The sequence below is a fragment of the Chanodichthys erythropterus genome, chromosome 22, assembly GCF_024489055.1.
Source record: "Chanodichthys erythropterus isolate Z2021 chromosome 22, ASM2448905v1, whole genome shotgun sequence".
Classification (NCBI taxonomy): domain Eukaryota; kingdom Metazoa; phylum Chordata; class Actinopteri; order Cypriniformes; family Xenocyprididae; genus Chanodichthys; species Chanodichthys erythropterus.
This window is the reverse complement of record NC_090242.1, coordinates 22,325,113-22,350,803: the sequence shown is the minus strand read 5'-3', so window position 1 is coordinate 22,350,803 and position 25,691 is coordinate 22,325,113. Positions and strand designations below refer to the sequence as shown.

Genomic DNA, 25,691 nt, shown 5'->3' with positions numbered 1-25,691 from the left:
GCTATAAAAACCTGGTTCTTCTGTTTTGATACATGTAATATAAATGCTAAAGACTTCATTTGGCTTCCATGTGTCAATCCGGTTTTCCAATTCTGGCATCACTACAGGTCTTCTCCATTCATGATTGAGTTGCTTATTAGAGCTTGTCTTTGTCTTCGTCCACAGCTCGAATTCTCATTGTGCCTTTCATTTCGGCTCAGGTAGTAGTATCCTTGTTTTTGCCCTCAGTTCTGATTTGTCTCTCTGTCTGTCCGTGCGTCAGTAAGTACTTGATTTCCCCTCTGCAGAGTCCATCATCTGTTCAGTTTCTTAATAAGGGGTTCTTCACCAGGGGCTGAAAAGAGGAGGATTTGGCTTCAGGTGCCTTAGCATTTACCAATTATGTGTCTGAACGTCCATTACATCCTTGAATCAGTGCATAAACATTGACAATACTGTAATTTACTATCTCCAAAATGTATCGGAAACACAAAATACAGAATGCATCCCATTCATGCAGTGTTTTAACTTAAACACAAGATTACAGTTGACAAAAATAACAAAACAAATTACAGCCCAAGACACCAGTTCTGGTAACTTTTTGACAGTACGTGAGAAAAGCAGATGATGCACACGGCGTATTCACAATGCCATGGCAGCACACATTTACACAGCACTGTTGAGAGATGCTATTCAGCACACGTAAAAACATTTGGGTTATCTGGATGGACAGCAGTATGACTGACAGGTCACACAGAGAGAAAATGTGCTTTGATGAACAGTGCAGTGCAGCTGTGAATTTCTGCAGTGTTTGCAGATCATAATCTTTGTGTGCACATGTTATGAAGAAATTCATCGCCGTTGCGAAATGTTCATTTTTTCACCATGTGTATGAGAGGGACTCTTGGTATATGGAAGCTTTCAGATGAAGGACAAACACCACAACTTATTTTATTGTAAAATGTATCAAATAAAGTCTCAGGAAATGCTGCTACTCACCATAATAGTCGTCACAATCACGGTTCTGTTCTCCATGCCAGACGTTTCATTGGGAAGCAAGGCTTGATCCTGGGTCAGAACCAACTTATCAGCATCATTCCAATATCCGATCTGGAGATGGGACAATGACGAGAATGAGACTCTAGACCCAACAGAGAGCAAGTGAATACATGTAAGCCTGCCCATATGGGTAAGTGTGTGTAAATGTGTGTAAATAATTTGATGTCTAAACCGGGCTAACCATTCATCATTTATCTTACACCACCTTAAAGGGTTAGTTAACCCAAAAATGAGAATTCTGTCATTAATTACTCACCCTCATGTCGTTCCACACCCGTAAAACCGATGGCTCAGTGAGGCCTCCATTGACAGCAAGATAATTAACACTTTCAAATGCCCAGAAAGCTACTAAAGACATATTTAAAAGGTTATGAAGTGACGAGAATAATTTTGTGCACCAAAAAAAACTAAATAATGACTTTATTCAACAATATCTAGTGATGGGCGATTTCAAAACACTGCTTCCGAAGATGAACAAAGGTCTTACTTGTGTGGAACGACATGAGAGTGAGTAATTAATGACATAATTTAAATTTTTGGGTGAACTAACCCTTTAAAATACATAAATAAAAATACAAAAATATCTTCTTTTGTGTTTCACAAAAGAAAAAAGTCATATAGGTCATTTTAGGATAATTTTTGGACAAACTATCCTTTAACACTTTCAGAGAAAGTAAACATCCGTTAAAAATTTTGGTTAGCATGTTTTTTTTGTTTTTTTTTTACTTTATTTCAGCATGGTTCAAAAGTGTCAGAAAAGACATTTGTAATGTTCCAAAAATTTATATTTCAAATAAATGCTGTTCTTTTGAACTTTTCATTCATCAAAGAATCCTAAAAAAAAAAAAAAAAATACACTTGACACTGATAATAATAAGAAATGTTTCTTGAGCACCAAATCAGCATATTAGAATGATTTCTGAAGGATCATGTGACACTGATGATGCTGAAAATAAGCTTTGTCATTCATTTTTAAAATATATTAATAGTTGATATTTTCCATCAAATAAATGACTTCTTTCAAAAAACCTTTGAACAGTAGTTTATATTTATTTTGTAAGTGTTTATGTAGATGATAAATATGAATGTTGTTGTTATTTTGGTGGCTTAAGCAAACTGTATTGCTGCATGTAACATTTTGCTGTGGGGTGAAAAACTGTCATGTAGAAGAGACACGAGCAGCGCCGTGTGCCCGTGTCCTTACGAAACCCAGATGAATGGGAGAAAAGATAGCCAGGCTCCAGCATCCGCCTAAAGCGGGACTCACGACTGCCTGATAAATGACTGCCAAGCCCTGGCGGCTCGTTTCTGTGCTCCCCTCCTTCTCCTTTTCCCATCACTCTTTCCCCGGTGCACTGCTCAACAGCAGCCAGGAGCCGCCACACTCCATAAAGCACGCCAGAGGCAGAGGGCTCCTCATAACTTTAGAAGAAGGTGTGCGACACGAGACTTTATGGTACATACATAGCTCTGCTGCTAAAACCACCAGACCGTTCAATGCCGACCTTTGTGTATTATTTTAAAACTGTACATTTGGTTGTAATTAACTGCAAAAAAAAACTTCTCTGACACTTTTGTCACAATTTAATTGCATACAATCAATTTAAATTAGCAATATGAAATTTGAATCTAGTTGGGACCTTATTAATTAATTAATTAATTATTATTATTTTTTTTACAAACTAACATTCTGTATGTGTACAGAACACGACTCACTTCTGAAACGGGTTTGGTATCCGCTATTCTGACCAAAGTAATACTACAGTGACAAAAGACTTATGTTCAGCAATTTTAACTAAAGCACAGTCGACGGAGGTGTCTTGTTTTGTTCACGTTTGTAAAGGCTGCTTCACAGTGCAGCGTTGCCATGTCCACTTATTTTTATATTAACTTATTTTATTAGTTTTTGGGCTTGTTGATTAAGCTTAGCTCACAAAGTGATCACATTTATGGACTCATTAAAGTGAGCAGATGTGGGTCACAATATAACGCTATTAATTTCAGAATAAAGCATTTCGATTTATTTCATTTTTTTATGGGCTTGTTCATGTTTGCTGTTTTTCTAGCAAGATCTTGCAACATGAATGAGTCAAGGCTCGTACCACTTTCCCTGTTTTTTCTTGCACCTCACACACAGAAGAGAGAAACATCTCAGCTGCTCTTTAAAATACATCATTAACAACTTGTTCAGTTCGGTTGCGTACACACTGCATACATTTTTGTAAATGCGGTTGTCACTGCCTGCATTTTTTGGGAGATAATTCGGTTGTAACTCCTGTAAATTACTGAAGTGTGTGTGTAGAGAACCGAATTTACATGGCCAGTGATTCATATGGGTTTATAATGCTTCTAAAATGGCTGTAAAACAGTTTTCGCCATATAAAAAGATTCATATATGCGTAAACTGAGCATGCAGTGAAGTACTGTAGGAGATGTAAAAGATGTGTCATTGTACAAAAAGAAAACGCTGACTATAAAATAATAAAGACTCATCAGGATCTCCTGGGATTGTTCTCGCAGAAACAGCTGCATCAAGTGAAGCACAGAGCGTTAAGCACATTGAGAAAGACAATGAATTAGACTGAAATGACACTCGACAGATGTAGAGAGACAGACCAAAAGCAAAGCATGGTTACACTTTCTCAGAATCAAAGATGAATACAGACAGAAAAACACACTAACAAGCATATTTTTAAGACAGATATACAATATCAAAGTGGTCTGCGGTGACTTCTGCAATGCTTGCGACAAGAATGACATCTTACCCTTCTGGGGCCGTTACTTTTTAATTCGAAAACATCCATTGTGTAGTTGACTCTGCGGCCGTAGTGGTCGAATTGGACATTTCCTGTTAATCCTTGGAGGCGCACCTGGATTATAGTGATAAACAATGTAATTACAGCTTATCCAACCACTGCGAAGCACCTCGAAACACTTTCATTTACACTTTCGCTTACTTTCTTGAACTTTAACATCACTTTCTTCAGGAAGTATTACCCCACATCAGTGTTTCTCAAACGGGGATCCATCTAACATAACCAGAAAATTCTTTGAACTGTGAATAAAAATCTTAAAATCTGAAAAGCGATACAGAGCCAAATCATCAGCGACATTATACTAAAAATGGTTGAGCTCACATCAGGACTAGGTATAAATATACTAAAGGCTCATATATTCTGCCCGGACTCTTTTAGTAATGCAGCAGCAGAGCATAAAAATGTGGGAGAGACAAATTCAAATTTATTTCTTATCTATCTGTGCATAATTAAAAGCGATTAAGTAATTTCCTGCTGATAAAACACTCAGTATTTTTTACGTTTGACATCCATGTCGTGATTACTGACGCATAAATAAGCAACAAAATTTATACTACTGTCTATTTACTGTAAATAACAAGTTTAATTGAATGTAAATAACTCGATGAGATAAAGAGTTGCTTTTTTATACACTGTGTTATATACATTTGTTTAGGCGGTGGGGTGTTGGGGTCTGAGAACAGTTTGGTCTCATAAAACAGGTCCATGGATTAAAACAAGTTTGAGAAACCCTGCCTCTCTCTTGCTCTCACTGTGTCTCTAACCATCTTGTTTTCTGCCCGCTCTCTCTATCCTTATAGTTTCCTCTATTACACCTTTCCATTTCCATGGTCAAATCATTTCAAATTTAGTAATTTTGCATTTTTCAGTTTGTCGATTGCTGTTCTGTTCAGCCTTGGACCTCTATCACCTCACTGCCTTGTTTTTCGCAAAAGACATTTATTTCAGCTGTCTGTCTTCCTCCCATGGAAACACTACACAAAGCACTTCTTTCTCATTTCATATAAAGCCAGCATTTGCTCATCTGTGCATGTGACCTGTTTGAGTGTGCGCTCCATGTCGATGCCCTGGTTCCAGGGTGCAGCGGGGTTGGCCAGGCAGTCTCCAGCGTTGCCCCTGCGGGAGATGTCCACCTTCTGTCTCCGAAGGTTCCTGAAGGCTTCTGCCATCACCATCACGCCATCGTACGTCAGAGCGGAAGTGTACTGTAGAAACAGAGGGTCATTGAAAGGTCAACATATACAGTAATGCTTTAATGGGGTTTAAAGGTTCGGTTTGTTAACATTAGTTAGTGCATTAGATACCATGAAATGACAATGACAACCAATGGCATTTCACAGAATTTATTAATTATTATAGATATATAATATATAATGGTATATTATTACATTAATTATTACCTTTCAGAAGGATTTTTTAAATAAAAAAATTATATTCAGCAAGGACACATTAAATTTTAGTCACAGTAAAGACATTTATAATGTTTTCTATGTCAAATAAATGCTGTTGTTTTGAACTTTCAAACAAACTTGAAAAAAATATATTAAAGGTGCCCTAGAATCAAAAATTGAATTTATCTTGGCATAGTTAAATAACAAGAGTTCAGTACATGGGAATGACATACAGTCTCAAACTCCATTGTTTCCTCCATCTTATGTAAATCTCATTTGTTTAAAAGACTTCCGAAGAACAGGCGAATCTCAACATAACACCGACTGTTACGTAACTGGACTGGAGGCGTAATGTCGGGGTGTACGCCTCCAATATTTGCATATACCAGCTCATGTTCAAGGCATTACACAAGGGCAGCTAGTATTAACGTCTGGATCTGTGCACAGCTGAATCATCAGACTAGGTAAGCAAGCAAGAACAATAGCGAAAAATGGCAGATGGAGCAATAATAACTGACATGATCCATGATAACATGATATTTTTTGTGATATTTGTAAATTGTCTTTCTAAATGTTTCGTTAGCATGTTGCTAATGTACTGTTATATGTGGTTAAAGTTACCATCTTTTATTACTATATTTACGGAGACAAGACTGTCGTTATTTTCATTTTTTAAACACTTGCAGTCTGTATAATTCATAAACACAACTTCATTCTTTATAAATGTCTCCAACAGTGTGTATTGTTAGCTTTAGCCATGGAGCACTATCAAACTCATTCAGAATCAAATGTAAACATCCAAATAAATACCATACTTACACGATTAGACATGCTGCACAATGAACACTTTGTAAAGATCCATTTTGAGGGTTATATTAGCTGTGTGAACAAGCGCGAGCTCCAAGGGAGGGTAGCACGAGATTTAAAGGGGCCGCGCAGCCTGAATTGGTGCATATTTAATGATGCCCCAAAATAGGCAATTAAAAAAAAAATAATAAATAAAATCTATGGGATATTTTGAGCAGAAACTTCACAGACACATTTAGGGGACACCTTAGACTTATATTACATCTTTTAAAAAGACGTTCTATGGCAACTTTAAGCAGCAGAACTGTTTTCAACTTTGATAATACTCATAATTGTTTCTTGAGCACCAAATCTGAATATTACAAATGACTTCTGAAGGATCATGTGACACTAAAGACTTGGAGTAATGATGTTGAAAACGTATTTTCACCATCACAGGAATAAATTACATTTAACATGTATTGAAATTGAAAACAGTTATTTTAAATTGCATTAATATTTTACAATATCACTGTTTTTACTGTATTTTTGATCAAATAAATGCAGCCTTAGCGAGCAGAAGAGACTTCTTTCAAAAACATTTAAAAATCGTACCAACCCCTAACTTTTCATACATATACACACCAGTCAATTACACAGTTTAGTGGTCATTATGCAAAAAAGAACCGCATAATGCTGCGAATGACCGATCAGAATCAAGTATTTCAGTGGAATGTTATGTACAAGTGCTTTCCATATTCACTTCAGTGTCTGTACTATAACAAAATGCTGTTTATTCAATATCAGTCAGGCGACCTGATTACATTAGGTTTACACCAATGAAAGCCATTTGTAAGGGTTGAATAACCAAAACGGGGTTAGGTGTCCTCACGAGCAGAGGACAACCCAGTGGAATCAGACAGCGGTCTGCATCAAGGGGCAAAAAACAAAAAGAGAGAGCAAGGGACAAACCAAAAACAGAAATGCACATGCTTGTCATTGCGCATATTAGGAGCAGGCAGAGCATGTGAAATCAGTGAGCTCTGACACAGTAGCTATGAGGCACTTCCTGTTCAGATTCGGGTGGTTGAGAGAGGGGGGAGGGCCAGTCAGCTGCTATCGGAGGCTGCCCTGATTGCACCAATAAGTGGCTTGTGCTCGTTCTCTCTGCCTCGCTGTGATAAAACGGCACAGAATGAATCACTGCAGGCAACGCACAGTGTTTTTACAAAGGAAACAAACCGCAGCTCTGCATGCGCGTTTGTCCTTAGAGGCCTGGCCCATCATGCCCTTGTTTTTCATCTGCTGTTGTTTTTCATTGCTATTTTAGAGAGTATGACGTGGTTTGTGTCATCAAACTGAGCCAGATGAGGTCACTTGAGCTGCTCGTATATACAAGCACACCGTTAAGAGAAAAAACACCCCCCTGTGGGTTCAGACTGTCCTGCTTGCTTGGTGGTTGAAAGAAGCCACTCTTGCAGTGCTGAGATGATTTTTGGTATTCCATCAGCAAATATCTAGTGTAAGAACTGGGACTCTTTGTACCGTTACAAACACAACACAAAACACACAGAAAGAGCCCTGGGCTACAACTGCATAGAGGAAGCAAAAGATCTAATGACAGAGTGAGATAGAAACCAAGAGAGAAATAACAGGAGATTGAAGAATGTATTTAAAGAGATAGTTCATCTAAAAATGAAAATTCTGTCATTTACTCACCCTCATGTTGTTCCTGCATGCTCTTGTTTTTCCAAATGTACACTATCGTTCAAAAGTTTTAATGTATTTAAAAGAAGTCTCTTATGTTCAACAAGGCTGCATTTATTAAAATTAAAATACAGTAAAAAACCGTAATACTGTGAAATATTTTTGTAATTATTTTAACATTTTTAAATATAATTTATTCGTGACGGCAAAGCTGAATTTTCAGTCTACTCCAGTCTTCAGTGTGATGCTGATTTGGTGCTCAAGAAAGATTTCAATGAATAACTCTCATGAAGGAACGTAAATAATTACAAGATGTTAATTTTTGGAATGAACTATCCCTTTAAAGGGATAGTTCACTTTCAAATTAAAATTTCCTGATAATTTACTCACCCACATGTCATCCAAGATGTTCATGTCTTTCTTTCTTCAGTTGAAAAGAAATTAAGGTTTTTGATGAAAACATTCCAGAATTTCTCTCCATATAGTGGACTTCAATGGAGCCCAAACGGTTGAAGGTCAAAATTACAGTTTACAGCAATCCCAGAAAGAAATAAGGGTCTTATCTAGAGAAACCATCGCTCATTTTCTAAAATTTTCAAACGTTGTAACCATAAATGCTCATCTTGAACTAGCTCTCTTCTTCTTCTTCTTCTCTATTTGAATTCCAGCAGTGTAGACGCTGCTAAGTGTATTACCGCCTTCTTCCATCTAAAAAATATATCTAAATTACGACATATGCTCTCAATGACAAATGCGGAACAGTTGGTTCATGCATTCATGACCTCAAGACTAGATTATTGTAACGCTCTACTGGGTGGTTGTTCTGCTCGGCTTTTAAACAAACTACAGTTGGTCCAAAATGCGGCAGCTAGAGTTCTTACTAGAATCAGAAAGTATGACCATATTAGCCCAGTTCTGTCAACATTACATTGGCTCCCTATTAAACATCGTATAGATTTTAAAATCTTGCTACTTACTTATAAAGCTCTAAATGGTTTAGCTCCCCAGTACCTAAGTGAGCTCTTAATGCATTATAGTCCTTCACGTTTATTGCGATCTCAGAATTTAGGCCAGTTGATAATACCCAGAATATCAAAATCAACTGAAGGCGGCAGATCCTTTTTCTATTTAGCACCTAAACTCTGGAACAATCTTCCTAGCATTGTTCGGGAAGCAGACACACTCTGTCAGTTTAAATCTAGACTAAAAACACATCTCTTTGCTCTTGCATACACATAACACATTATCAATACATTAACATTTTTCAAATCCGTTAAAGGATTGTTACGCTGCAATAATTAGGTCGGCCGGAACCGAGAACATTTCCTATAACACTAGATATACCTGTACATCAGAATAAGAATGGCATTTACGCTAATATCTGTCTCTCTGCTTATCCTGAGGTTTGCCGGGTGCTGGATCCAGGCCGTATCCAGATCAGATGGAGAACCTGCGTCTGGACCTGACTACAACGTAGCCCAGGAGACAATGGGCCTAAAGATCCAATTCTGGCTGCATCTATAATTCAGATTTTTAATCCCCGTATCCGCTTACATATATTTATATATAATCTATTTTTAATCTCTATAATAAAATGTATAATTCAGTAATAATTTTGATCTCCATATACATTTACATATATTATATATATCTTCCAAGGGTTTTTTTCACTCCTAGGACTTTTTTCCCAGTGCTAGCACGCTGGGTTTTTCTCCTAGGGGTTTTTTTCCACCCCTGGAAGTCAGCCGACACTGGCTTAATGTAGCACCATCTTGTATATGTTACATATTACCACGCTTGTTTGTACAGTTTATTTTTAACCACTTCCCTTTTTTCTGTGCTTCTAATATGTAAAGCTGCTTTGAAACAATTACCAATTGTAAAAGCGCTATATAAATAAATTTGACTTGACTTGACTACTGTGCTCCACAGGTCAAAGTTCGAACTAAATTGTCATATACAATATGCTAGTGCAGGTATATAATAATTAGTTCAAACTTTGACCTGAAGAGGGCAGTAATACATTTAGCAGTGTCTACACTGCTGGAATTCAAATAGAGAAGAAGAAGAGAGCTAGTTCAAGATGAACATTTATGGTTAAAAGGTATAAAATTTTTATTTATTTTTTTAGAAAATGAGCGATGGTTTCTCTACATAAGACCCTTATTTCTCATCTGGGATCGTGTAGAACGCTTTGAAGCTGCACTGAAACTGTAATTTTGACCTTCAATCGTTTGGAGTCCATTGAAGTCCTCTATAAGGAGAATAATCCTGGAATGTTTTCATCAAAAACCTTAATTTCTTTTCGACTGGAGAAAGAAAGACATAAACATCTTGAATGACATGGGGGTAAGTAAATTATCAGGAAATTAATTTGAAAGTGAACTAATCCTTTAAGGCAATGTGTTTATATTTAGTCTACCTGAGTTTCATGGCCCAACATTAATTATCAAAGATGGTGTTAGGTTACTGACTCCCGCAGGACAGAAAGGAAGTATTACAATAGTTGCAGTTTAATCACATCGGCTAAAGCCCTAAAACACACGGATTGATCCCTGGAGAAGGTTTGTCCTCGCTAGATGGTGCCTTCAGGACTCTTACAATAGCCTCAGCAGGAAAGGCTAACAGCTCAGAGATTTTATGAGGTTTTGGGGTGTCAGTCGTGCTGCTGTCTGAGACAGGCTTATGGGAGTAGCTTAAAGTATTTGGGATGAAAGAGATGTAGCAGCCAAGTCAAAATACCATAGGGCGGTCTGTGAGAGCATATATGTGGATACGTGTATGTGTTGACACGGTTGGACCGCAGCATCTCATTTACACCCCGCTTGCTAGTTCGTGGACGTCACTCCCCATCATTCTGCTCTGGCCAGTGGTGTGCAGTGAGGAGCAGCCGCCTGTTAAAGCGACGTTCCCTCAGGCCACGCCAAAGGGATTTCCGTTACCGTGGCGCATCACCAGGCGGGGATCAATGCAACCGCCCTCCAAAGAATGTCATCCTCATAAGGCCCCAAGGGGAAAGTGAGTCCCAGTGAAAATGGATCAACAAAAACCTTGCTTTCACAGCGCAGACATGCACAAGCATATCAAATCATGAGCAGGATTCGGCTGGTGAGAGTAGAATGAAGGAAACAGCTTATGATAATGTAGGTGTACCTATGATTTACAGTACCGATCGAGGCATTACACGGTGTTTTCTATGTAAGAATACATATTACTTGAATACATCGGCACAATTTCTTGAGGTTCTGTCTTTGACATATTCCAGTTCTTGTATAAGTAAGCAATAAGGTACGAGAGGCTGTACTGTACAATGAAAAGTCACGGCTGAAGGGTGTTGTTAGGCACGACATGAAGCGGAGTGACTTATTCACGATACAGCACTAGCCTTGAGTACCTTACTGCTTTCTTAAAACGGTTACCACACAATACAAATATTAAAGCCAAAAATATGTATCAATGCAACTTTCATGAAGTAAAAAAAGTCCTTCCGCCGGAAAAAATAGTCCCTGACCGTGAAGAGCAACAGAAGTTACATTATTACGCCATAAGATGGCTTTATAAGCGTGTCAGTAAGTAGCGAAGACTTTTACATTGAAAAGACTGAATTGTTGTGAAAACGGAACAAGACGCAACTATGTCAGTCACGGGAAAACCCCTTAACTGTTAAAAGGACAAGATGATACAACAGATGTTTTATCATGAACATAGGACTGACCTAAAGGAAAATGCTAAATCTGAATGCAGATATTTTACTTTTTCTCACAATACTCTTCTACATATTACAGTAAGCTTCAATGAACAATATCAATTGAGAACATACAGTTTATGTTGCTAAGAGTGGTTGCTAAGGGTATTGTGTAGTGATACAGAGAACCGCTGGGTGAAGCGGTCATAGCCGTGTTTTATCGTGAATAAAACACAGCTATTGACCAATCAGAACCAAGGACAGGAACTAACCGTTTTATTAAAATGTGCAATTCATACATTCATACAATGCCATAACATTTTTGAATTCTTTTCTAATTGTATCTATCCATCTTTTGCTCCTTACTCCATCAACCTATTCTTGCTTCCACCCATCAATCATTTAATTTCATTTCATTCATTCATCCTCAACGTCCATCCATCCATCCATCCATCCATCCATCCATCCATCCTTCCATCCATAATGGAGATTAAATCTTTCTGCCTTACTCAACCATGACAAACGCATATAAAAGCAATGGATGTGACCATCAGACTCTTTCTGGAGATTTCAGAGTTCTCTCAAAGTGGCTGAGGGGATTAAAATGGGAAGTTTATGTGTTTATGCTAATGTATCTAGTTTCAAAGTGGTTCCACACTGGACCCGGGCCATGCAACAGTACCTTGGGAGGTGCGTCAGAGCCGGGGTATTCGCGCTGGTCCAACTTGTTCCAGCGCTGCATGAGTTTAATAACCATGGGATTGCTGAAGTCCACCAGCTGAAAGCCTGTCACATTGGCTCCCCCATGCATGAAACGCTCTAGATTGATGTCCTTAAAACCCTGCCAGAGCAAAGAAGGGGAAATAGTAAGAAATACAGATAGAGAGAGAGAGAGAGAGAGAGAGAGAGAGGGAGGGAGAGAGAGAGAGAGATTATTAAAACATAGTTGGCAATGCAGCGCTACGATAAGAGAAATTCCACAAACATTCATATCCAGCTCGCCTCTGTGAGCCAATTCCGTGCACAGCCAGAGAGCAGAGAGAGAGAGCATGCTCTGCAGCTCCCAGCATCATTAAAACACTGTCACCACCGCTCACTGGAATACGAATTAGTCTCTCAAATTGACGTATCTTGCTTAAAGAAAAGCGAGGATTAAGAAAGAAAAGGAACGAGGGAGGGCAGGAGACAGCGAGGCCAAGACAACTAGAGAGAGAGAGAAATAGAGCTAGAGAGAGACCAGTAGAGTGAAGAGGAATATGTAGAAAGTAACAGATAAAACAGAATATGAAAAGAGGACAAGCTGACAAGGAGAATAAAGTGATAAAGGAATACAATTTAGCTCACCAAATTTGCCATGATGTAATGGTAGCCTTTGACATGTTTGCCGACACTCACAATCTGTGGAGATAAACCAGACATCGTAGTGAGGGCAAATTCATAACAGCAAATACATTTGTCAGCATTCACCCAACATATGAATGTACAGCAGAGCTGTAAGCAGAATTCCACTGTCATTAATTATTTCTAATCAAACATGCTGCCTTTTCCAATGCTGTGCTGTAATTTGAGGAATATTAAAGCAAACACCATCTAGAATATCTTAAAATGATTTTCACAGCTACAAAATGTTGCACAAAAAATATCAAGGGATCATTTTGTAGGGAATAAAGAAATATGCCTGTCTAATGTGTCATTTCTGAAATGGAATTACTTGGGAAATGTATTCTTTGTTCCCTCAGGACCTTGAGCATGTTTAATTCTCTTTAGTGAACTCTGATGCACAGTGTCCAGTACTGTGTACAGACCTTTAAAAACATTTTTAACCATGCAGGATATGGTGTTGCATTACCTTAGACTCTTTCCCAGAGTTCTCCCTATATATATATATATATATATAATTTTTTTTTTTACAATAATGCATGCATCAGAATGTTAAACAGGACACTTTTTTATATCAACCTGACAACATCCCCTTATCTCACCTGTTCCAGCATGTTATTCAGTCTCTCTGCCTCCAGGTCTATGACAAACGTCTTTTCCTGCCTACGGTCCAGGTCTTCGAGAAGCTGCCGGTAACTGGCATCATTAAAGTTCTCGACACATATAGCGCTGACCTGCCAACCATTCTGGCCTGCCTTTTCCATGATAGCCTGTAGTATCGAATAACCTATGACAAAAAAGGAACAGTGAGGCATTTGATCAGCGTGTGCATCAAACCTCTGAAGACTTGAACCATTGAGCCGCGGCTCCAATTTATTCAGAAAGAATGTGATTTGTGGCATTGTCAGTGAGTCATTCCTGCACCAGTACGGTACTCTCATCTGCAAATACAGGCCTGTGAGTGATCACATGGCACAGATCATAAGGCACTGATACGAACCTCCTGTCCTTTCATGCAGACTCATTTTAGGCCTCAATCCACATCCATGGAAGCTTACAATCCTAGAAGCCTCAACAGTGCTCAGAAAAATGGACAAAAACACCCTCTTCTTTTTAGTTGCATGAAACTAATCTCCTTCATCCCTAAAATAGAAGCCATCATCATGCAGGCGTGTCGGTGAAATTGGAAGTCAGAAAGAGCTGCTTTTGTCACCTTCTCCAAGGTGTGATTGAGGCTTCCTGAGAGCTTCGTTACAGTGATTGTGATTCCAGCTACAGTCCTCAGTGCTGCTTGTACTAATCAGACAGGGATGGTGTTGGATATGTTAATCTAGCTGTTTGAAATAGGCACTCTGAGCCTCTGAGGCCCACTTGACTCCAAGATGAGCAGATGTCCCTGTAAAACGGACCCTTATGGTCACAATCAGAATTTGGCAACGCCGCTCTCTCGGTTCCACTATTTAATGGATTAACCTGTGCTTGATCTGGCAACTCTTTAGCTCAATTGGGTGCAGTGTCTGTTTGCTACCTGTTTGTACCCTAAATTGCCAAATGGAGAGGTATTTATGTTAATGTACAAGTCTATCATAGATGGATGACAAATAAAAAATCCACCCAGTAAAAATGAAAATATTTTCCTTACACCCTATATATATATATATATACATATATATATATATATATATATATATATATATATATATATTATACCTATATATTTTTTTATTTTGCATTCTGAAGAAAGAAAGAAAGAAAGAAAGAAAGAAAGAAAGAAAGAAAGAAAGAAAGAAAGAAAGAAAGGTTTGTAATGACATGAGGATGAGTAAATGATGACAGAATGAATCATTTTTTTTCCAAAACAATGTTTTTAAATATAATTAAGGTAAAAAGTATATTTGTAAATATTATAAAATGCATGAGCTGCATGACATTTTCACAACCTGAAAGGGTTAGTTCACCCAAAAATGAAAATTATGTAATTTATTATGTAATTTATTATTTCATTTTTGGGTGAACTAACCCTTGAACTAACTAACAAACCAACCAACAAATAAATATATTTATAAAATACATATAATTTCAAAATGCTTTTTTAATGCATTAAAAAAGATTAATTCATGCGACGGGCAAATGCTTTTATCCATAGCATTTCAAGGTGTGTGTTTTATCGGCATGTGTGGGGGAAAAAAATCCACAACCCTGGTGTTGCAGCATCAAGTTTGTACCGGTTGAGATACAGCATCATTATGCATTAAATGCTGGTTGAGCAACCACAGTGCCCTGATGCTCTCGGGATACATGTAACATAAACAGCCTTGAATTAACATATCAAAGCGCTGTATATTATGGTTGATGTGGACATTTCAACATGCCAGTCTGTTAAACAAACAGCAATCAGTCAAGTAGTCTGATTACGTACACATTCACAAGCAACACACTAAACCTGCTCTACACTCTCAATATCTGCAGACACCTGCAGTATCGATCGACGACTAACTCGGAGCGAAAATTCATCTGCCATCTATTTCAAATCTCAGCCTCTGCTGCTAATAATTCAAGCCTCCAATGGAGAATCGAGCTCTGATTAATAGCTGATAAATCAGTAGCTTGGGGTGTCATGTGCATATGCGAATATCCATGTGTATGCAAGAACCAATGAGAACCAGAATCAGCTGCTGCCAGCATCCTCCCTCCCCCCCTCATCTTCCATCCAGCCCAGCAGGGGGAAGCAGCCCTGTGTGTGTGCGCGTGTGTGTGCGTGTGAGTGCGTGTATGTGGGGTAGGCATAGAGAGAGAGAGAGAGAGAGAGAGAGAGAGAGAGAGAGAGAGAGAGAGAAGAAGAAGAGATGAAGAACAGACCATGAAAATGCAGTGAAGTGCCAACCTCTTACACTAAACCATTCATCATGTCCACATCCCGGTCAGATTGTATCTGCTCAGAAGCTCTCACAGCAGACTCAGTCTAAAGCAACTCAGCTAGTAGTCTAAACAAGGACCATGATGAAAAAATCTGTGCTTTTCAAGACCACAAAAGCACTAATATTGGCCAACCAGTAGGACATATAAAATGATACCCCTAATGTCTTTTCTGACATTTCAGAAGTGGTGCACTGTAAGCGCAATTTTTCTTACTACTGACCAAGTTTTGTGATGTTCACCCAAAAAGTAACCGCATAGTTCATATTACACTATATAATCACTCCAGTATTTTTCAAACACCATCTATCAGTCTTGAGTTTTTGCCTTACTCAAATGTATCCTTTTATAAGTATAGTTCTCTGTCTCTAAATTATAACTGCATAAGCTAGGCTTATAAGCTGTTTTCAATGCTTATAATTTTTAAACAAATAAAAATGTTAGTAATACATTTTTTTACTCCAATCATTAATTTACATGTATATATTTATAAATCATAACAACACATAACAATAACAAAAGGAATAGTTATTATTATAACGAATGTTATAATTATTGTTATTAATAATAATGCTAATAATACTAATACTGTTAATAATGATAATAATAATCATAATAATAAACCATAATAACCATTATATATATATATATATATATATATATATATATATATATATATATATATATATATATATATATATATATATATATATATATATATATATATATATATATATATATATATATATATATATTAGTACATTAAACAGTCTACTTTTTTTACTTTTTTTTTTACCAAAAAATATTTATTTATATAAATATATTAATAGGAATAGTTATTATATTACTAATATTGTTATTATTAACAATAATAATAATAATAATAATAATAATAATACTTTTTATTATTATAAACCATTACATATTATAAATACACACCGTATATTACATATTACAGTTTTTCTATATTGGTTTGGCTCATTTCTTAAAACAGAAATTACATTCTCAAAACTCTAAGATCATTTGGTAAAACAGTCGTACAGTTCAGCACAACACTAAATCTCTCCCAAAACAGTTCACGGTTGCTTCGTCCCTTTGGCATTGTGTAAGCACTGCAAGTCAAAATGTTTAGATGTTTTGTCACTATGGCAGAGGACCATTGAAATATCCCTCATGTCCACCTTTCAGTCTTAGCCCAGTCCTTCATTGACAATGGTTACTGTACTGTTTTTTGTCTAGCTAACAGAATACAATTGTGTATAAAACTGAAAAAAAAGAAATAGGATTTTTGGGTAAGAGTAGCCTCCAAGGTTTGACATCACACATTGCACTCATACTGCCAAGGAAATTGTAACCATTATCATTCACACACATAAAGTAACTTCCATACATCAGAGTAAAAAGAAAATGTATACAGCATAATATACTGTAATATAAACACACAAACAAAAAACAATGAAAATGATATACAGCCTACAGTGCTGTAAATAAAGCTCCTTCATTAGTCAAGTTCTGTCAATTGCTGTAATAAATGTATCAAATGTTCCAAGGATTCATATATGGTATTCATGGTATTTTGTTCTTGACTAATTTTGACAATTGAACAGACTATTGTGAATGTGATGACTTATACAATGAAAAATCAATTCTGTTGTGAACAATTGCCAAGTGGTTTGGAGGTTTGTCCATGTTGTTTTGAGAATGTAATTTCTGTTTCAAGAAATGAGCCAAACCAATGGAGAAAAACTGTAATACACTGCTTGGCAAACAACAGCCAGTTTTTTATTCTAATTATTACTTTGTATGTATATATGTATGTAATTATTTATAAATACAAATAACGATAAGCTAATAAGATAAACTATTTTAAAATTATTATTACAAACAACAACAATGTATGAATAATAATCAAAATAATAAAAATGAAATATTATTACAATTAATGTATTATTACTACATTTTACCTTCTTTTATAATATTGCTGTTGCTGCATGCTTAATACAAGCAATAAGCCTCTCAAGGCTTATTATCACCAATAACTTGTATAGAAATGCATTTTTCCAAATATTTTTAAACATGTTTTAAAAGAAAAAACTGTAATGTGTGGAGGAGGACATACAATAATCTGTAGTTTGTCCATCCTCCACCTATGGATTGTATAACGGTTACAGGCACAACATAAAAGTGGATGGGTAAACATCACTTATCTGTAGAAAAATCACTGTAAAGTGCAGTCTCTTTTGTGGCTTTATGTAAAAAAAATGACAGTATAAGCACTTGAAAAAGTGGATGCAAGGATTTTGAATGCTCTGGTTTTGCTAACATTTCAAAAAAATATTTGATTTAGCTCACCATATGGAAACTTTGCAAATAAGTGGCATATGGGATGTGAAAAAAAACATGCCTGTGGCAGATGTGAGAGGACCAATCATAGAAATTTAAAAGAAATCTGCATGTCAGGGACATCCATGATATGACAGAGAACAGCGCATCTTATACTTGCACGAGACAACACAGATCAGTTGTGTTATTTATAGGATATTTTGCAATGAGCCCTTATGAAGTACAGTCTCAGATGATATTGTGCTCATCTTTCAAAGGAAGTCGGTGCATGCATTTCAGAAGTGTGTCAGACCTAAAGCCACAGCTCACCTCCGGGGCTCCTGGGATAGTCTCAGTCTAACACAGCAGAACAAGACGAGAAAAGAAAAGACATTGATGGAGAGGATAGGAGAGACAGACAAGCAAGAAAGAAAGAGAGTGGCTGTTTCTTGCCAACAAACTGCTCATTAGTGTAAATGGGAATTTAAGACCAGGCCCCGTCTCCAGAGAATAAGGCTCTCTTTTAATAACAAGCTCCCTGGAAATACAATTCTGAGTGGCTTATCATTCCTGGTCACCTGACTCCATGAGACAACCAATAAAGTAGTAGTTATATTGATTTAGGAGACAAATGCTCCTCAACATAGCTGACAATAATCAACTTCTACATTTACATTATATTATATCCAATATGCTCACCAACACACTGATCCAAACCTGCATGTCTTTCTTCTGTGGAACATAAAAGGTTTTTTGTGTAAAAGTATTGCATATCATAAAATTGATTCATATGACTTATACACTATAGTTCCAAGTTCTCTGAAGTCATATGACAGGTTTTTGTGAGGAACAGACCAAAATTGTATTCACTAAAAATCTTGCCCTAGATCTTTTTAGAAAGTTCAAGACAGTTTATTAGAGAACTAGCAATGAAGGAAAGAAAATAAATAAATATTTTTTCTTCCAAGTCATATCTTTTTAATGAACCATTTACTCTGAACTTAGTTCTAAATGTCTCCTTCCCAAACAAGAATGATTCTGTTCTCAAATTCAACTTAACTGACTCACCGACAATGACTCGCTTATCCGTTCGCAAAAACTAACGAGGAAGATTATCAGTGAATAAGTACTTAAAGGGTTAGTTCACCCAAAAATTTAATTTCTGTCATTAAGTACTCACCCTTATGTCATTCCAAACCCGCAAGACCTTCGGAACACAAATTAAGATATTTTTGATGAAATTCATTTTTACAATACAACTTAAGACACACTTTGCTATGGCGCATCCCTCTTGTTGATAATTTTTATTTTTTTTATTTTATTATTGTTAATATTAATGTGTTATTGTTAGTATTAATGTGTTTTTATACTGAGATGTTGTAAAGCACATTGGTCAACATGTGTTGTTTGAATAGTGCTATACAAATTAAGCTGACATTGACAAATCGAGAGGTATCTGAAAATATCTTATGTCCAACTGTGTTCAGCACTCGCTTAGTGAGGTCTGATCACACTCTGACAACGGAAGTGATGTCTGGCACTCATTGAAGTATATGCGCGAGACATCACTGCCATTGTCACTGCCATTGTCACTGCCATTGTCAGAGCACGAACAGACCTTACTAACCGAGCACTGCAAAAAATGCTGTTCTTACTTAGAATTTTTGTCTTGTTTCCAGTCCAAGTATCTAAAAATTCTTAGATCAAAAAGCATTTTCTTGACAAGTAAAAATTATTTTCTTGTTTTTAGAAACAAGCAAAATAATCTGCCAATGGTGTAAGCAAAATAATCTTAATCCAAACTGAAAACAAGATTATATATCTTATTTTTAGTTTGAAATAAGACTATTTTGCTTACCCCACTGGCAGATTATTTGGTAACACTTTACTTGAAGGGGTGTGCATAAGACTGACATGACACCTTCATAATCATGACATGACACATGTCATGAATATGAAGGAGGTTTTATGAATGTTTATGACAACTGTCATTAAGTGTCATTCGCTCAGTTATGTCATTTTTAATGCAAAGATGACATTGTTTGAGATGTCCGAGTTATGACAACTTGACATAAACCAATACATCATAACCTGTCAGTGTCTTTGTCATGACAACTTGACATCATTTAGCTTTATGGGTTAACATTACATTAAACTGTCATGTGGTTGGTTTTGACATTGGCTGTCATGAGGCCATTATAATAGTGTCATGAATATGTATCTTGAGCTCAAGTACAGTGGTACAAATTGAAATTTTCAATAAAATGTCATTAAGTGACAGTACTCTGACAAATAATTTTATAACAGCGACATGACTATTTTTCATTTCATGTTTTTTTTGTTTCCACCAACAGAAGGTCAGATAATAGACAATTTCAAATTTCTTAAAAAAGATGACACTGTTATAAAATAATGGTAACACTTTATTTTAGGGTCTTTTAACTAGTTGCTTATTACTATTAGCATTCATATGGCTAAAATATTGGCTATTTATTAGTACTTATAAAGCATATTAATGCCTTATTCTACATTCTTAATCCTACCCAATACCTAAACCTAACAATTAACTATAATAAGCAGTAAATTAAGAGTTTATTGAGGGAAAAGTCACAGTTAATCGTTTATATATGTGTTCCCTATACCGAAGTGTTACCAAAATAATGTAATGTAATTTTAACCCATAAAGCTAAGTAGTTTTTTAAGTTTGATTATTAATATGCTATGTCATGTTTATGACAGGTTATGATGTTTTGCTAATGTCAAGTTGTCATGACAAAGACGCTTACAGGTTTTGATGTGTTGGTTTATGTCAAGTTGTCGTAACAAAGACATCTCAAACAATGTCATCTTAGCATTAAAAATGACATTTAATGACAGTTGTCATAAACATGCATAAAACCTCCTTCATATTCATGACACGTGTCATGTCATGATTATGAAGGTGTCATGTCAGTCTTATGCACACCCCTTCAAGTAAAGTGTTACCCATTATTTTGCTTATTTTAAGGAAAAACTCACTCAATTTTGACTTATTTTTCCTGAAAACAAGAAAATAATTTTTACTTGTCAAGAAAATGCATCTTGATTCAAGAACTTTAAGATATTTTGACTAGAAACAAGACAAAAACTCTATGTAAGAACAGCATTTTTTGCAGTGAATGCTGAACGCAGTTGGACATAGTGGTGTATTAGAGGTAAAAAATGATATAAATACTGTTTGGTTTCTCACACAAACCGATCGTTTCGTGTCTTAGGACATCAATGTGTCGTCACGAGCCGCAGGGTTTAATTTGGATTTGTCTTTGCAAGGTTTTTCGACTCTTATTGATCCAAGTTCCCATTCACTCCCATTATTTGACTAACAGACGGCAACGGTTGGAGTTAAAAATCATCATTTGTGTTCTACTGAAGAAACAAAGTCACCTACATCTTGGATGTGCTGGGGGTAAGCAGATAAACATCAAATTTTCATTTTTGGGTGAACTATCCCTTTAAATTTTAGTCTGTTCATCATACAAGTTATTGTATACAATTAGAAGACTTTGAATACAGTGCATTATTTATATGGACATCCTTTTTTAAAGCTTAATCTCCAGTCCCCATTCATTGTAACTGCATGAAAAAAGAGACCAGTTAGATTTGTAAACCAAAACTGGTTTATTAAAAAGAACTGACTTAAAAGAATGATTTGTTCTCAAAACGGATTGATTTGCTTCTCAAGTTTGGCTCAGTAACTCAAAAAAACAAACTAAATTTCAGTCTGTTGTATACAAAAATTGTATAGTTTCAGACTTTTATGGTGCTTTTTATAGTAATTTTTGTCCTTTTTGGAGCTTGACAGATGTGGTCACTGTGAACTGCTGCTGAATGTAAAATAGGTATGTGAAGATTCTTTCAAATTTTTTTATGTGTTTCATAGAAGATAGAAAGTCATGCAAGTTTGGAACATTATGATTAGCAGTTTCATTCTTGGAAAAACTATTCCTTGAAGACATTATGCAGAATACATCATTTAACATTCAAAGCCAATATATACACCTATTAAACACTTCCACTGGCACTCAACATTTCTCTGATCTAACTAGCAAATGGACATGTGCATTGACATGAGTCAGTGTGTTTTATTGCTTTTTATTGTCTTACCCCTGTCGGTATCGTAGAGAAAGACGAACCGATTCCAGTCGTAGTGGTCTAGTAGGCTGAGAAGGGCCCCTCGTATGGATGGCCGTAGCTGTAACACAAACTGGCTCTCGCCCTCGGTGGGGAAACTGGGCGTGATGAGGGAGATGTGTAACGCGCCGCAGAAGGAAGTTAGCGTGTGAACCGACCTCTTGTCGTACAGTCCAAAAATGGCGAACACACCCCGCGAGTACTGCGAGCAGACTGCAAAGCACAACAACAAAGAGGAAGAGAGAGTTAGATGCTTAAAACATTAATTACACAAAACCTGAGGGAGTACTGAACATTTACTTGACTTCAATGCATTAGGACCCAGCTTACATTAGTGTTCTGGTATAGGGCTTTTGCGTAGGAGTTCAAAACATTAATGAAACAGCTTGGGAGACCCTTCCACCACTTGAAGAAGTACATTTATTCTCTACATGATTTCTATTACCAGCTTTTTGCATCAATGTCTAATTAAGAAAACAAAATACAAAAGCCATTGTGTAACACAAGGGTGGGCAATAATATCAAGAGAAAGTCATTTGTTAGCATTTTTCCTCATCTCAATCTCAAGGGAGTTTCTCATCTGGCATAGAAGCCCTGGAAGTTTGTGATTTGAAATCTAAATATCATGCAAGTATTTACTCTGGGGTATGACAACACTGATTATATTAAAAAATAAAAAAAAGTGCAATAACCTAATAATTATTTTCACATTATGGCTACTGTACATGCTATATGATAATGAGCTCCACGCTTCTTTTCTCTGTGTTTTTGCAATTCTTAGAAACTTAAGTCACTACTGAACACAACGTCTGATCTACTGTCTCAGTCTGAAGTGAGTAGTTAAGCAGGCCTGTCTCTGAAAATGTCTCTCATGTCTGACAGTCTTACAGTTATTGTCAGCTTTCCCCTTTTCATATTTCTTTCTTGCAGCAAGTCCGACTTCTCAGCTTTGAAGCTTAACTGAGTTACGCTAATGGAAAAACCACCTGGCTTTGATGATTTTCGCTTGCCTGTTTCTGTTCTGAACAAACAGCCAAAATGACAACGGCATGTCAAAACTAACAACACGTTTTGTAAGCTCACAGCAATGAGGGCATTTTTGTCATTGTACACATGTAGGTTCGTCTAATCAATGGTATCATAATTACATATTGCTAAAGTGCTTTGTTGTAGTTAGTTATTTTTGTATGATTCTGATTTGCACTAGCATGTGTCTGAAAGTAATTGTGGATTATTAGCAGGATCTTATTGTGCCATAAGTATAGGCTCTTTGATCATGGATGTGCTAAAAGCACTATCTCCATGACTGCACAGACTACATCTGCCTCGGATTGGGGGAAGGGAACAGAAAGACACCTGGATCTGACGGTGGGGAGCATCATTCCCACAGAGAAGCAGAGGCCAGTCACACACACACACGGTTTCGCTATCTTTGTGGGGACTCACCATAGGCATAATGGTTTTTATACAGTACAAACAGTATATTCTATCCCCCTACACTAACCCTACCCCTAAACACAGAAAACTTTCTGCACTTTTACATTTTCAAATACCATCATTTAGTATGTTTAATCCATTTCCCTCCTGGGGACTGCTGGTTGGTCCCCACAATATAGGTGATTTCAGGTTTCATTTCCTTGTGACATTTGGTCCCAACAATGTTAAATAATCCTGTACACACACACACACACACACACACACACACACACACACACACACACACACACACACACACACACACACACACACAAACAATACATTTATAAGCGGTTTTCCTCATGGGGACCAAAAAATGTCCCCACAAGGTGAAACATTTCTGCTATTACCACAAAATGTCCCCACATCATAGGGTTTACCAGGACCACACACACACACACACACACACACACACACACACACACACACACACACACACACACACACACACACACACACACACACACACACACACACACACACACACACACACACAAACATTTTTTTGTCTAATGTAGATGTAAAGCCCCATTATTAAGGAACAAGTACTTCTTCATTGGAAAAAAAAAAAAAAAAAATCATACAGCACTATACTTGATATAATTTAGTATCATCAACAATATTATTAAATAGGACCTTTTAAACAACAGCAACAAAAACATTGTGAGAGAAAAAACTCAAACTAGAATATGTATATTTGTTCAAAGGTTTGGGGTCGGTAAGGTTTTTTAAATGTTTTTGAAAGAAGTCCACAAAGCTGCTTTTATTTCATAAAAAATGCAGTAAAAACAGTAATATTATTACAATTTAAAATAACTGTTTTCTATTTTAATATATTTTAAAAGGTAATTTGGTATAGTTGAAATTTCAGCATCATTACTCCAGTCTTCAGTGTCACATGATCCTTCAGAAATCATTCTAATATGCTGATTTGCTGCTCAAAAACATTTATTTTTATCAATGTTGAAAACAGTCGAGCTGCATAATATTTTTGTGGAAATAGAAATGTATTCTGCCACAAATGCCATAAACACAAGTTTTAAAATACATTCGTAATTTTTTTTCTCTTTCCTCAAAAAAGAACAGAAAAATCATGAAATGAACAGGCGTATTATTTTTATCTATTACCATTCAGTTTTAAATAATTCAATGTATTATTATTTTTAATTGTATAGTATTATTATTATTTCCCTGGTTGGAAATCACTGCTTTAAGAACAGTGAAGTTTGTTCTCATTAAATTTACCCACCAGTGGAAACCACAGACACACACACACACAGCTCACGCATTGTCGTGCCCTTCAACATCTGCACTCCACTTAAACAATTTTGTCTGAGACCTGCATACCAAGTCCCAACCCCATAGGCTAGATGTTTATCCAATCAGGGAGAGAAATAAGATTGCGGCAGATTTTTCACACTGCAGTCTCTCTGTTCCACCTGATTTGCACAGTTAACCCGCTTTTGAATGCTGCTGAATACATTCTCTCACAGTGCATGTCACACCACATATTCCAAATGAATATTAGCCCCAAAACTCAGCACAAAGAGAACAGAATTGTTTCAACTTCCCCAATTTTACTGCCAGTTTCCTGTCATCCTAATCCACATAACAACAGGACACAGAAAACCGTATTCCAGCATTAACAACACAAAATTTAACTGATAGTTTTTAAAAATGTCTGTAAGACAACCATATTTCTGAAATTAAATATAGTTCTGTGGCCAGTATATAATTGAAATGTCTAGGGTTGTTATCTATGAATGTGTATTTTGACCATTATGAATGTAGTACTGTACTGTGATGAAGTACTGTATATATAATACTGTCAATCTACACTAAAATACATCAACACACTCTGTTATGAACTGTGAGGACTTGGCACCATTGTTGCCTTAAATTAATGCTCGTTGGCTGATCTTGACATTACATGCATTCAAAACAATACAGAAACGCTGCACTGAATAGCTATAAAACACATATTTGAAACTGCTTATCTTTTGG

The 25,691-nt window shown here is 36.5% G+C and overlaps 1 protein-coding gene across 3 annotated transcripts in view; it reads right to left on the bottom strand.

Annotated features, from left to right (window-relative positions):
* Positions 1-25,691, bottom strand: part of gria4b (glutamate receptor, ionotropic, AMPA 4b) — a 113,192-nt gene that overhangs the window by 24,923 nt on the left and 62,578 nt on the right. For 2 of the 3 annotated variants that reach the window (XM_067375283.1, XM_067375285.1), the window contains exons 3-9: positions 22,185-22,424; positions 13,406-13,590; positions 12,768-12,821; positions 12,106-12,264; positions 4,892-5,059; positions 3,804-3,908; positions 979-1,089 (exon numbers count right to left, since the gene is read on the bottom strand). In XM_067375283.1, the coding sequence (XP_067231384.1) occupies positions 979-1,089; positions 3,804-3,908; positions 4,892-5,059; positions 12,106-12,264; positions 12,768-12,821; positions 13,406-13,590; positions 22,185-22,424 (1,022 nt within the window). Of the gene's footprint in view, positions 1-301; positions 335-978; positions 1,090-3,803; positions 3,909-4,891; positions 5,060-12,105; positions 12,265-12,767; positions 12,822-13,405; positions 13,591-22,184; positions 22,425-25,691 lie in introns of those variants that run through there. The other variant, XM_067375284.1, reaches the window with a different exon arrangement.